The sequence below is a fragment of the Podarcis vaucheri genome (assembly GCF_965113315.1).
Source record: "Podarcis vaucheri genome assembly, chromosome: 1".
NCBI lineage: Eukaryota > Metazoa > Chordata > Lepidosauria > Squamata > Lacertidae > Podarcis > Podarcis vaucheri.
Genome location: NC_138759.1, coordinates 105,478,720 through 105,492,100, shown reverse-complemented (window position 1 = coordinate 105,492,100; position 13,381 = coordinate 105,478,720). Strand labels below are relative to the sequence as shown.

The 13,381-nt window shown below is 42.2% G+C and overlaps 1 protein-coding gene across 3 annotated transcripts in view; it reads right to left on the bottom strand.

The window, feature by feature from the left end:
* The window catches only part of LYPD6 (LY6/PLAUR domain containing 6), a 680,840-nt gene that overhangs the window by 620,235 nt on the left and 47,224 nt on the right, over positions 1–13,381 (bottom strand). For 2 of the 3 annotated variants that reach the window (XM_082199782.1, XM_082199783.1), the window contains exons 3-5: positions 10,923–11,021; positions 6,463–6,593; positions 124–4,734 (exon numbers count right to left, since the gene is read on the bottom strand). In XM_082199782.1, the coding sequence (XP_082055908.1) occupies positions 4,573–4,734; positions 6,463–6,593; positions 10,923–11,021 (392 nt within the window). In that variant the 3' untranslated portion in view covers positions 124–4,572. Of the gene's footprint in view, positions 1–123; positions 4,735–6,462; positions 6,594–10,922; positions 11,022–13,381 lie in introns of those variants that run through there. The other variant, XR_014213666.1, reaches the window with a different exon arrangement.

Below are 13,381 nucleotides of genomic sequence, written 5' to 3'. Positions count from 1 at the left end.
TTTGGATATTTTGCCTATTTCTTGTAAGATTGCTGTTGGATTTGGGGGCATTCCCACCATATGTGGAGGGTATGTGCCTGTAGAGGTATAAATGATTTTAAATAAATAAGCAAACACCAGGTCTTAGTTGCTACTCTGTATATTTGTACAATAAAGAGAAAGCTTGGCACACAACTTTGCTCCTTACAGCTAAGTAGTACAAAGACCGTCAAAGAGAGTGTGAGGATTATAGAAAGAAAAATCATTCAAACATGCCATGTTTAAAACATTATTTATTTATAGAATGTACAAAATTTACAACATTAACAAGTCTGAGCACTATTTACACAGGAATACATCCACAGAAGGTTACAAAAACAGTAGAAAGGATAATAACCAGGAGATTTTGCACAAATATGGCTTCAGAAATCATGCTTTTACTTAGACACATTTCAATATTTTTTTCCACAGCATAAAAATCTAAAATTCAGAATGAAATACAAATGCAGAGATACAAATTTAGTAACACCATCATGCTTAGACTGCAAAATTTTCAAATTAAGATTTCAAAGTGTGGTCCAATTCAATGGTTACAGAGCAGTATAATACGTTTCCTGAGTGATGTATCACATAATAACCACAGCTTTCACAGACAGGACAATCCAGTCATTCTTGCTTGTGAAGAAGTGCTTAACCACATGGTTCAATCGTGCAACAACGAACAGCGGACTACCTTTTCAGAGATCACAATGTATGCAACACATCTCTTTGTAAGACACAATGCGAACAATTCTCTTAGTGATTAACACGTAGACCAGCTCTATCACATAGAGACTGTTTAAAATAGCATCCCCATGAGGTGCTCGCTACACTCTTAATGTGTAGGATGGTACTCACCTGTTTCATGCTAGCCATTGCCATGAATGGTGCCGAAACTCTCCATATGACCTAGTCACATTACTTCATAGCAGTGGTGTGGCGAGGGCACAAAGGGATGCCATTGCTATCTGCCTCCTTATGGTGAGTGCACAAGTGTGGTATGTAGACAACTTCTAAGTGCCTTGCAATCCTTTCACATTTCACATATGGAAAGTGCTTTCCAAATTACTGATGCAACATGACTTAAAGAGCATATAAATCAAACATATATTTTGGCACACAGTTTCAGCCCCAGTCATGACTTTGGTGAGTTGAGGGGTACTCTATGAAAAAAACTCAGTAGTACAGATTAAAAGCTGGCTGAAGTGATGTCTTACTGTCCAATCCCAACCGTTTTAGTGGTATGCCACAATATTGAATGAGCAGTCCCAATTGTCAGTCTTGCATCCCTTTGAACTGCAATTATATTTGAACTAGATTTTACACGGGGCCTCAGGAAAAGGGTATGTCAGATCTGGTGTATGAAATTAGAGGTTACGGATTAAAATGTATATGATGTAAGAAACGAACAAACAAAAAACAAGCCATTGCTGGCAGAGGGACATGGCTAGGTTGGATCCCAGGAACAAGAAGAGGGAGTCAGTTTTACTGCCCCCCCACCTCCAAAAAAGCCACTCCTGAGGGTCAAGGTGACTTCTAAAATGGAGTAAGTGAGAATTGACCAAAATATTGACCAGTTTTCAAATATATTCCTTGAAATTTCAATAGCCCCTATTTATCCCTGCTGGCTGTTAGCAGAATAACGTAAGTTAGTCACACAACTAAATGCATCTCATTGCTTTCAATGGGACTTCATGACTAGTTTTATCAACATCATGATGGCTCACATTGCCAATGGATCTGACTCCCAACTGATTCCCCTAGCTATGAAATGCAGTGTACATGGGACTTTGAACAAGGACTGCTGAAAAGCACAGTGAAAATTACTTCCAGGTAGTTGCCTCCAGTTCAGATTCCTGTGTGCGCCTTGATGCATAAATGGATAGTATGGCCTGTTCTTATAATAGAAGCAGCAGGTTTACATTTATTTATACACATACATCCCACACACAAAGTCCTGCAACGAATACAAGAGTTCATGTTTTCATAAAGTAGCTGAATTACAAATATTTTAGGATTTGGGTGTGTGTCTACAAACACAGCACAGAATATGAGGCTGGTAGATGCTGGTTTGTTTGCTTTGGACAGAAGTTTTTATGAAGCACTTAGGATTTAGAAAAGGTTTCTTATTGGAATACATTTGATCACAGTTCCCTATTCCCATTTTCCCCTCCCCCCTCCCCTTGGTTTACAGCAAGAATATGCGTTGTAACTTGGAAAAGTGCCAGGTCCCCGTGGATCAGCATTAGCCAAACATAATAAAAAGCCAAAGACAACTCATAAAAATCACTATAACTCATGATTACATGGCTGTTCATTGTATATAAAATCCCACTGATCCTTTATACTGTCATAAGGCAGTGACACATATTTGAATTAGCTTCAGCTTTACTTCCCCACCCCCCACAGCACTAGTCTAAAAAAATTGTCATTGTCACATATCATAGCAAGTCATGGTTGTTTTATTAAAACACACCATGATAGCCACATCTCAAGTGGAGCAACAAACCGTGATGATCCCCAACATACGAACCAAGGTTAGCTGGTGTTTTGCTCCAGTTAGGATTTGATGTTACACCAGAGGACCGCATCTCATTGCCTCCACTCACTAGTGAACAAGAAAGAAGTGGGAGCTACACATTCTGCACATTCACAGTAAGCAATCAACCATGGTTTGCCATGACATACTAACAGCCCATGCACCGCCCATAGCTGCTTAACAATAGAACACTGTATAACGTGTCACCAATCCTGATCATGTCATAAAAAAATAAATACTGTGATCTAGTATGTAAAATAAACCCTCTGATGTGCCAAAAGTATTGTCTGGATTAGTAAAACACATTTCAGTGGAAGCATTTCCTTAGTGAAAAGAAATTTGTCCACAACGTTCCTCTGTCAAGAAGTTCCGATCCAAACTCGGATTCTCATTAGACATTTTGTAGGTGAGTCCTACTGACCCATGACAGCAGCCTAACAATGCCCAATGTGCAGCTTTTAAGGGGCTCCAATGCACACAACCAGCATCGATCACAGGGATGGATCCACAAAGGAAATGGGGATGTATCTGTAAAGCACATCAAAACTGGGTTTGCAACATGTGCAGTGCCCTCCTGGAAAAGTTTACTCAGAGGAATGTTCCACTGGATCAGAGAGGTGCGCACAGAGTCTGCAGGACTCTACTCAGAAAGCCTCATTGAGTCCAATGGTCTTCACCCTTGGGCAAGTGTATACAGGACAGAAAGTCTTACTCTATGAATTGGTTAAATTAAAAGCCTTTTGAAATACAGGCAGTTCCCCATTTGCACAGGGGTGGCATTCCAGGTCATTGTGTGAATTCACATGAAATTGAAAACCCATTGAAAAAGCCTGCAAACACACTGTTCTGCCCTTTTAGTGATGTCTTTCTGATGTTCCAGGTTTGGGGCTGTGCATGTGTGTGCTGTCCTAAATGGCCTCAGCCCAGTATACCTGAAGGAGCGCCTCTACCCCCCATCGTTCCGCCTGGACACTCAGGTCCAGCGCCAAAGGCCTTCTGGTGGTTCCTTTACTGCGAGAAGCAAAGTTACAGGGAACCAGGCAGAGGGCCTTCTCGGTAGTGGTGCCCGCCCTGTGGAATGCCCTCCCATCAAATGAACAACTATCTGACTTTTAGAAGACATCTGAAGGCAGCCCTGTTTAGGGAAGTTTTTAATGTTTGATGTTTTATCGTGGTTTTAATATTCTGTTGGGATTTGCCCAGAGAGGCTGGGGAAACCCAGCCAGATGGGCGGGGTATTAATAATAAATTATTATTATTATCGGACATGCCTAAAACAGGCCTGTATTAAAACAATGACCCAAATTAACTGGGTAGCAGATATGTGAAAGAAAATGCTACTTATTTTGTAAAAAGAAAACACTGACCCTTCAAAAAGCAGGTGAAGGAACCATCTTGGAAGAGCCATGGACTTCCTTCATCACACATAAGGAAATGCCTCTAAGCTGGTACCTGTTTTCCATAAATGCGTGAATCAAGAATACTTTTCCTTCAAGAGGATCTTTTCATTCATATGCAATAACGTATGCAGTTTATTAAAACTAGAATGATCAATCAACTAATATTTCTTTAGTGCTGTCAGCTGATTAATCAAAAGCCTTTTTTTGCATAGTGGAGTGGCTTCACTGGGGAGCCCTGGTTTTAATTTCTTTACTGTTATGTACAAAACTCTAGATATATTCCCTTCAGAAGTTGAAAGCTACTACTTAGGAAGAAATATACCTTTTCGATCAAGTATTTGCAGTGACCAAAATCTTCTGATTACAAAAGGTTTCCTTCAAATTATTAGAGTTACAACAAAATTCTTCCCTCTTTTTAAAACCAAAGACACAGATTAAAACAAAGGCTTTTTAATCAGCCAAGGCCAAAAGGAATTCAAGACAGCTGACTTTAGAAATGTCACTAAGAAAGAAGGGTTTAAAAACATATATTAAATTAAAGTCATATGTATTCATAAATACTTTCATCCTTGAATGCTTTTCTCAATATGTAAGTGGCACTTTATCTTGGGATGTCTACGTAGCAAAAACTAGCAGGAGACATGCCATTATGACTGGTACACTTTGCAAATGTCTCTGTGTGTGATTTATGGGAGTTGTTGTTGCAAATATGGCATCGCTTGAATTTCTGGGTAACGGCAAGTTACAGATGTTTCCCTCACAACACGAAGTGCAGACCTGGAAAAAGGAAAAAAAAGTATTGATCAAGAGAACTGTTCCATATGTGAAAAGACCTTCATCATATTGAGATAACTACATGTTACACTCCAAGTTCCAGGTTTTGGGTCGGTTGGTTTGTTTTTAAATGATAATGGAAATATAAAATAAAATGGAAATTTAGATTACAGAAGTTGCAGGAAAGGGCTAATTTATCTGCCTGTTTCCAGATTCAGGTAGGTAGCCGTGTTGGTCTGACACAGTCGAAATAGATAAAAAAATTAAACAATTGTCTAGTAGCACCTTAGAGACCAGCTAAGTTTGTTCTTTGTATGCACATGAAAACTTATTCCAAGAACAAACTTAGTTGGTCTCTAAGGTGCTACTGGACAATTTTTTTATATTTTATCTGCCTGTTGTTCCATTTTTATCCATCCACAGCAAAGGGCCTCTTTGTCTCATGGCAAACCACTTTTGGAACTAGGAAGGACTTTAGTATGCTATTTGGATTTATGGCTTGAAGTTTTGTTTTTAAAGAAAAAACAGCCAAGTTTTTAAAAATCGCAGTGGATGTAACCAAGGCCTTTCAGGGTGGGAGAAAATTCAGCTGAATGCAATCCCCACTTGCAACGAAGTGGAAAGTGATACCCCTCTAGAAGCTGCTACCATGCCTAAAATAGTTTTTTTGGAGCTGAGTTGTATTGTGGTGTGAAAAGTAAGGCTAACCAAAACTCACATAATACAAAATTTCTGTATACAGTAGTACCTCTGGTTACGAACGGAATCTGTTCCAGAGGTCCATTCGTAACTGGAAACCGCTCATAACCTGAGGCACCATTAGCAAAAGCATGCCTCCCGCTGTGTGTGCCTCTCTGGTGCGCAATTTCCACTTGCATCCCAGAGCAAAGTTCGCAACTGGGAGCGGCTACTTCCGGGGTACCAGAGCTCGTAACCCGCAGTGTGTGCAACCAGAGGCGTTCGCAACCAGAAGTACCACTGCAGTCTCAAGAAATTAATAACGAAAACAACCTCATCTGTTTCCAGATCATTTCCAAATTTCAAAAGAAAAAAAAGGCCAGCTGTTGTGAACTTTGGAGAAAATCACCCAAGAACCCCATGGAAGATATGATTGGTATGTACAATATTTCTGTGTTTTAAAAATGAACCAGTTTTATTCACATGATTACAGGTAACCACTTCCAAAAGTTAACTTACCATCACATGCATAAAACCATCTTGGTATCATCCATACCATAGTTGAGAAACATATTTAGGCAGTGCTTTTTTCTGGGGGGATTGCAGGGGTACGCATACCCCTAAACATTTTGTGAATCTAAGTTTGGCCTCATTGAGAGGCAGTATTTCAATATGAGAAGGAAAATGAGAGTACCCCTAAACATATATTTTTTAGAAAAAAAGCACTGTATGTAGGATTAGCCTATGGGTCAAGGGGTTTCTAGTTCCCCAAACTTCCACTTGATAAATGCTTACTTACAACCCTCCAATTTTAATAGCAAATATGCTTACTTAATTTTGGGGTGCCAACAATCCTCAACTCAGTCCCTCCTTTTATGCAATGCTTAATAATTGGTGCCTATCTGAATACAAAACAAAGCCACAAAAATAAATCATCCTAACTAAAACGGCCATGTCCCCATTTTGTTGGGTAGATACACACAAGTGGTGTGAAAAAGATCTGCTCTGTGTTGGAGTGAGCGTGGACCAAGGATCGTCCATTTCACTTCATACCTTCAAACCCTTATGCTGGAGATCTATGCATCCTGTAGACAGGCAATCCTCCAGAGGAACACAGCGCTTAGTAACAGATACACTCTTTCCATTGGCTTCCAGCGTGTGTTGAGTATAGCAGTATCGTGTAGCTGTCAGGACAGAGGGGAAAAAATGTTTTTGTATTTTTCCTGTTTGTAAGAGGTTTCATAGGGCTTTTTGGTTTGGAGAAAAGGCAAGCGAGAGGTTACACGGTAGAAGTTTATAAAATTATACGTGGCATGGGAAAAGTGGAGATAAAAAGGTTTTCCCTCCCTCTTTCATAGCACTAGAAATGGAGTGCAAAATGTAAATCTTGGGAAGCTTCCAAGAGAACTTCTGCCTTCATCTATTTTGCACATCTCCTTCACACATTTTCATGAACCGAACCTTTCTTTTAAAAACAGTCCAATTGGACTGTGCAGTCCAATGCCTCAAAGCTTGCTATCCTGAAGCCATTTACTCATTAACAGCATCCCATTATTCTGCAATCTCTCTCAATGTCTTCGGGGATTTCACATTCTCTAAGAAGTAAGTGAACCCGATTCTAACTAGGACTAATATCTAGCTAGCATGTACATCATTTGCCGTGTATTTTGATAGTTCAGCTAATGTAGTCATAAGACTATGAGAATAAAAAGGTTATCCAAAAGCTGTGAGTCTAAGCAGCTTGTGGAGCCTTTGCGGCAAAGATAAAAGATGGATTAGATTTTCCACCCAGTCGATTCCAGCCTCCAAATCCCATATTTTGCAGATGTACAGCAATCCCACTGAGAGGAGATGTAAAAGGCTCCCGCTATCTTTCAAAGTAGATAACACAAAAGAGCTTTAATAGAAGCCTAACTATGGCAAGTGCATCTCAGCTAAATCATCAAAAGCAGGTAGCTTATGAGCTACACTAATGAATTCACGGGAGTAATGGAAACCTGAGTCCAAAAATGTAAGCTGTTGTGCAGCCTAATTAGCCACTCTCCTTTAATACCCCAAATCATGTCTCTTTGAAGTTGGGAAATATTTTCAAAAGTCAGTACTGCTGCTCACTTTGTTATGTTTTATTGAGCAGCTCCTTGTAATACAGCTTTGGGCAGTGTGGCTGCTCCCACAAATCGTTATTCTGCCCCCAAATAGAAAGTTCATGTAAATTGGTTGGAATCTAATTTATTACTATTATTATTATCAATGCCTTAAATTTCTATACCACCCTATCTGAGGATCACAAGGGATTTTACGATATAAAAACACAAAAATATATAACATACAACACCCCCCCAATAATCCCCCACCCGCCAGTTTAAAAGGCCATAAATTGTTTAATAAGTCAAATTCCTGGGGGAAAAGGAATGCTTTTGAACAGCACCTAGATACCAGGGAAGCCTCCCTGGTGAGAACATTCCACAAATGGAGAGCCACCACAGAAAAGGCCTGCTCTTGTGTATCCAGTCCTTCAACTTCCTATAAACTGCATTTACCCACTTCAACCCGCTTTGCCATCTTGCTCTGCTCAGAAAAGTGTGCTGGGTGCTTCCTCATGGGCAGCATCATTTTCAAGCAACCTGGCAGAGCATAGTATTCCCCCAGCAGCCTTCTCCCATAGCGGGAGCAAAACATTGCGTCTGCCTTCCCTTCCTCCCTTCAAACTAGATTTCCACCGCACTGGCTTCCTTCCAACTAGTTGCCACACTCTGAGCAGGACTAGAATAAAACATCAGAACAGGCATATCTTTGGGCTGTACCAGATTCATATTTGATGAGGTAACCCTAGCGTCTGTATTCACTTGAATTAAAATGCTTCCACAAATTTGCTTCTTCCCTATAGTCTCGTCATTGGGAGCAGAACGACAACACCGTCTGTGGTCATCAAATCTATCCCAGCGGATTAAATGGTAAGGCCAGACCATGTGGAAGTTCTACACCGATCTAGAAGGGACTGCAGATGTTGCTAGCCAGCTTCCAAAGCACTGAAATAAGACTGAGGAGAAAGCTTGCCTCCATATTTGTTTATAAAAGATAGGCTGGTGGATGTGAATGTGGGAGGGAGTTGCTTGAAAGTGAAGAAAGGTTTTGGGGTGAAGGGTCTGAATGGATGAGAGTGAAGGCAGAGGAGAAGTGGATGCACAGGGTGTTTGAGAGTGGACTCAAGTTGAAAGAGATGGGGGTAAGAATACACAGGGGATAATGAGAGTAATCCTACAGGAAGCAGTGAAAGGGCCTTCTAGAATGGCTATTTGCAAATTGTTTGCAACGTGCAGTCAATGGGACTACAGTGGTGCCTCGCAAGACGAAAAGAATCCATTCTGTGATTCTCTTCGTCTAGCGGTTTTTTCGTCTTGCGAAGCAAGCCCATTGACGGATTAGCGCTATTAGCGGCTTTTAGCGGCTTATCTGCTGATCGGATCAGCTGATAAACGGCTTAGCGGCTTAGAAAAAGGGGGGAAGGAAAAAAAACCAGCAGGAACTCGCAAGACATTGTCGTCTTGCGAAGCAAGCCCATAGGAGATTCGTTTTGCGAAGCACCTCCAAAACGGAAAACTCTTTCGTCTAGCGAGTATTCCATCTTGCGAGGCATTCGTCTTGCGGGGCACCACTGTATTTTGCTTTCTTGTTTGCTGGTATTTCGTTAATATTGTCTTGGAATACTGTATGTGAAATGTATTCTTGAATTTTTATAGACTGGAACCACTGTTTTCGAACATAATCTGTTCCAGAAGACCGTTCGACTTCTGAAACGTTCGAAAATTGAGGACCAATGGGGCAGTCCACAAAATCCACTGGAAAAATGGGAAAACATGCGGCGGAAGCCGTTTGACTTCTGAGGTGTGTGCGAAAATGGAACCAATTACTTCCAGGTTTTTGGTGTTCTGGTTCAAAATCATTTGGCTTTCGAGACGCTCAAAAACTGAGGTTCCACTGTACTTTGAAATGTTATAGGATGGCAATGTGACATTTGTTGTACATTTCAGCTGTAAACCATCTAGGGTACAGTATATAAATTACATATGAAATTGGGTTTGTTTGTGGTTTGTGTTTATCTACGTAGCCTTCTCATAACAGGAGTTCTTTGGACAGCTCTCAAAGCAAAAGCAAGCCAACGTAACATGCAATATAACATACCGTATTTTTTGCACCATAGGACGCACCTTGTTTTAGAGGGGGGAGAACAAGAAAAAAAAATTCTCCCCCTCTCTGCCCAGCGCCCCTTCAGTGAAGCGGCAGGAGGCGATGCACAGAGAGGGGGAGAACTTTCCCCCTCTTGTTTTCCCACTCTAAAACAAGGTGTGGTTTAAGGTGCGTTCAGGCGGCTACCTTGGAAGCCTGGAGAGCGAGAGGGGTCGGTGTGCACTGACCCCTCTCGCTCTCCAGGCTTCAGGTTCCTTTCGACCTGCTCTTTGGGGCTGGTGGGGGAAGCCCACCACCAGCCCCAAAGAGCAGGTCAGGGGGCAGCGGAAAGGCGCAGCGGAGAGGCTCCTGTCATAGCCGTGCGTCACCTCCCCAGCTGGGAGAGCGCGCGCGGGGCTAAAGCAGCCCCCCGTGACCCTCTCCCGGCTGGAGAGCTGACACGCGGCTATAGAGGCTCCTGCCGGGAGAGGGTCGCGGGGGGCTGCTTTAGCCCCGCATGTGCTCTCCCAGCTGGGGAGGTGACACGGGGCTGTAGAGGCTCCTGCCATAGCCCCGCGTCACCTCCCCAGCCGGGAGAGGGTCGCGGGGGGCTATGGCGTCTTCGCTCCATAGGACGCACACACATTTCCCCTTCATTTTTGAAGGGGGAGAAGTGTGTCCTATAGAGCGAAAAATACGGTAATAAAAACAATTGGAAATTAAAGTAAACCTGAGACACAAGAGGCCCAGATTATAAAAAGAGGAGTTATTTAAAAGGCCTCGAAGCTGCTTCCTTCTTCATAGTGCAGGGGTCAGGTAGTCTGTGGTAGTACGGCACCTTGAGCAAGCCCAAAATTGGGTGCCCCCAAATGAATCTTCTCACTGATAGGTCTTCTCTACTTTGCACCCCCTCAGCTAAATCTAGCACTGAAGGTAGGAACCTCTGGACTGTTGGCCTCCTGCCCCACACCTCATTTCATAAAGAATGTCAGGCATGGGACAGGTAAGGACATACATGGTTGAGCCAAGTGGGAACTGCTGATCAGCTGATTGTCAGACACAGCCAATCAGCTGATCTGTGAAGCCTTGCATAGTGTTCTCAAAGAAATGAACTGATGGCCAGGCTTGTGTGCAATGCCTATGCCTGCTGCAGGCAAAACCAGCTCACCTGAAATCATGATGCAGAGTGATTCACAGGTGGGCAATAATCTGTCCTCAGTACAATTCCTTAGAGGTGGCAGGAAGGCCTATATCTGCTAGAAGAATCTGTGTAGCAAGTTTCAACCACATCTAAGACGGACGCACATTCTGAAAACACCTTCACTGCAAACACACAGCTCATTTACCTCTTGGGCAATAGATATCTGGAGCCCACTGGTTGCAGTCATAGTTGTCGACTGCTTCTTCACAGGTGAAACACTTGAATCCCCCAGGATACGGAGTAGCTGGAAGACAAAAACAAAAAAAGCCATAGCTACATTAACATCATCAATCCATTTGGAACATTGTTTAAGGGGTGGGTGAGAATAGAAACAAATGGTGCCAAATGTTTATACAAAATTTATACAAAAGTTGAACATTATTGGTGATGTGATCTGGAGTTCCATGTTTCTTCCTTGCCATTTAACCTCAAAAAAACCTTCAGATGAAAAAGAATGTCAAGCCAAAACAAGAGCAGTATTTTCTTGGCTGAGGAAAAAGAATATACTACAGGGATAGCCAGAGCTTATTTTCAGCTGGAACTCAGTTCCGGCACCTCTCAGGTGGGCACCATTGCCATCAGAAGAGACCGAGGAAGGTGTTCATGGTGAGTTTTGGCACCTCTTTTTCTAGAAAAATAACATGGTATCTTCTTGTCTGCCCCAGACAGCAAGGGCCATGGGCATAATGGAATGATGGAAGCTGCAAATCAACACATAGAAGCTGCAGATAGGTAGCCGTGTTGGTCTGCCATAGTCAAAATAAAAAAATTCCTTCCAGTAGCACCTTAAAGACCAACTAACTTAGTTGGTCTTTAAGGTGCTACTGGAAGGAATTTTTTTATTTTGACATAGAAGCTGCACTGTGCTGCTATTCCTGCTCTGGGGATTATGCCTCCGAGAACCAGTTTGTATAGTAACTGAAAGGGCTGATCTTTTGGGGTATAGAGCCAGAGCTGCCATTTCAGGCACTATCCAAATCAAGGTAGAATTTGTATTGAACAGAAGCACAACAACAGCAGCAGCTGTTCAGAAACTGAACAGGAGAAAAACAAACATAACAGATCGTGTGTACCCCAAAATGCTTTACCACTCATTTGTGGTATTCTATAGCACTCTTCGAAATTTCCAGACCAGAACCTCCTACTGCAAAGCCAGAGAAAAGCAGCTTGGCTATACAACTACATGAGCAACTCCAGGAGAAACATTAAATAGATCCCCAGCTGTTTTCCTGATTTTCCTGTAGACCTTCCTTGCCCCAAATAAGCTATATTAAGTGGAACAGCTGGTTGAAGGCTGGTTAGATGTCATTCTGCGAGAGGCAATTGCCCTGCTTCTTTCTCCAGCAAGGCAGTTTCATGGGTGGAATTCCACTCAAGGCATGCATCAATCTAACCTTTTGGATTCAGAAGCCTTTCAAGTAGCCACCGACATGATGGACATAATGTTAAGAAAGGTCTACTGAAAGGGAGGGGGAATCAGCAATCCAAATACCCCTCCTCAATGCAGCAAACAGAGCAAGGGGGCAGCTGAAAAGTGAGAAATGGACCGACACCAGGATCAGTAGATATTGTTCCTGACTCTAATCAGCCCCTGTATTCAGAAAGTGACATTTTATTCTCTCTGCATATCTGCACTACAGACCCGCAGCACAAGCCTAGACATGTCTACCGTGAAGTGCCACTGAATTAAAGGAGGCTGACTTCCCAAGTAAATGTATATAGAACTGTAGCCTTAAACTGGTTCAATAGCAATTTCCTGTCTCTGGGAATTGCGGAAACTGCAGCTCAGGTGGGGTTGAGGGAGAGTGTGCACTAGGGAGCTCTAGCAGAAAAGTATCAACACCTTCACCATCTCCCGTTAAGAATTGCCCTGATGGATCAGTCAACAACTAATCTAGTCCGGCATTCAGTTCTCAAGAGTGCCAAAATTCTTTGAGGAAAATCATTAGACAACTTAAAACAAATATAAAAGATAATGTACATTTGCAACTAAACCCTAATGATGCATCTACATTAATTTAGCCAGTTAATTGAGAGAAATAAATAGCATTCAAAAGGGATGGGTGGGGGAGATAAATCATAGTCTCACGTTTGTCATAACCAATAGAGATTTGGGGACTAGGCTACAGGGACGAAATTGATGTGCAGATGTGGGAGCTACGTTTACTTTCAAGAAAGAGGTAGCAAAATGCAAAATTTGCTTCTCAAACAACTTGAGCAACCTAAAGCATCACAGTTAACCTCTGCTTTTCAGGAACACTGTTCACTACGCAGCCACTGGCAGATTATGTCTCCCCAAACCCAAACCTCCGAAAAGCCTAAATGAAAACATATAGATTTTTGCTACTGTGTTCTCTAGAAGCCATCACAAAAGTGATTGCTTTCTTCCTCCTGGGAAAAATGAAAACCTGTTACAGTGATTGTAACATTGGCAAGCAGCCTATATCAACTCCATATATCACACTACCATTGCTGGCTTACAAAATGTGCCTTGGGCCTTGGAACGCAAACACTCCTACAGTTCCGTTCTGTGTTCTGAGAATGAACCAGTATCTTACGAAAGAAAGGAACGAAGTCTTTCTATGTTACACAAAGTCTAGAAAA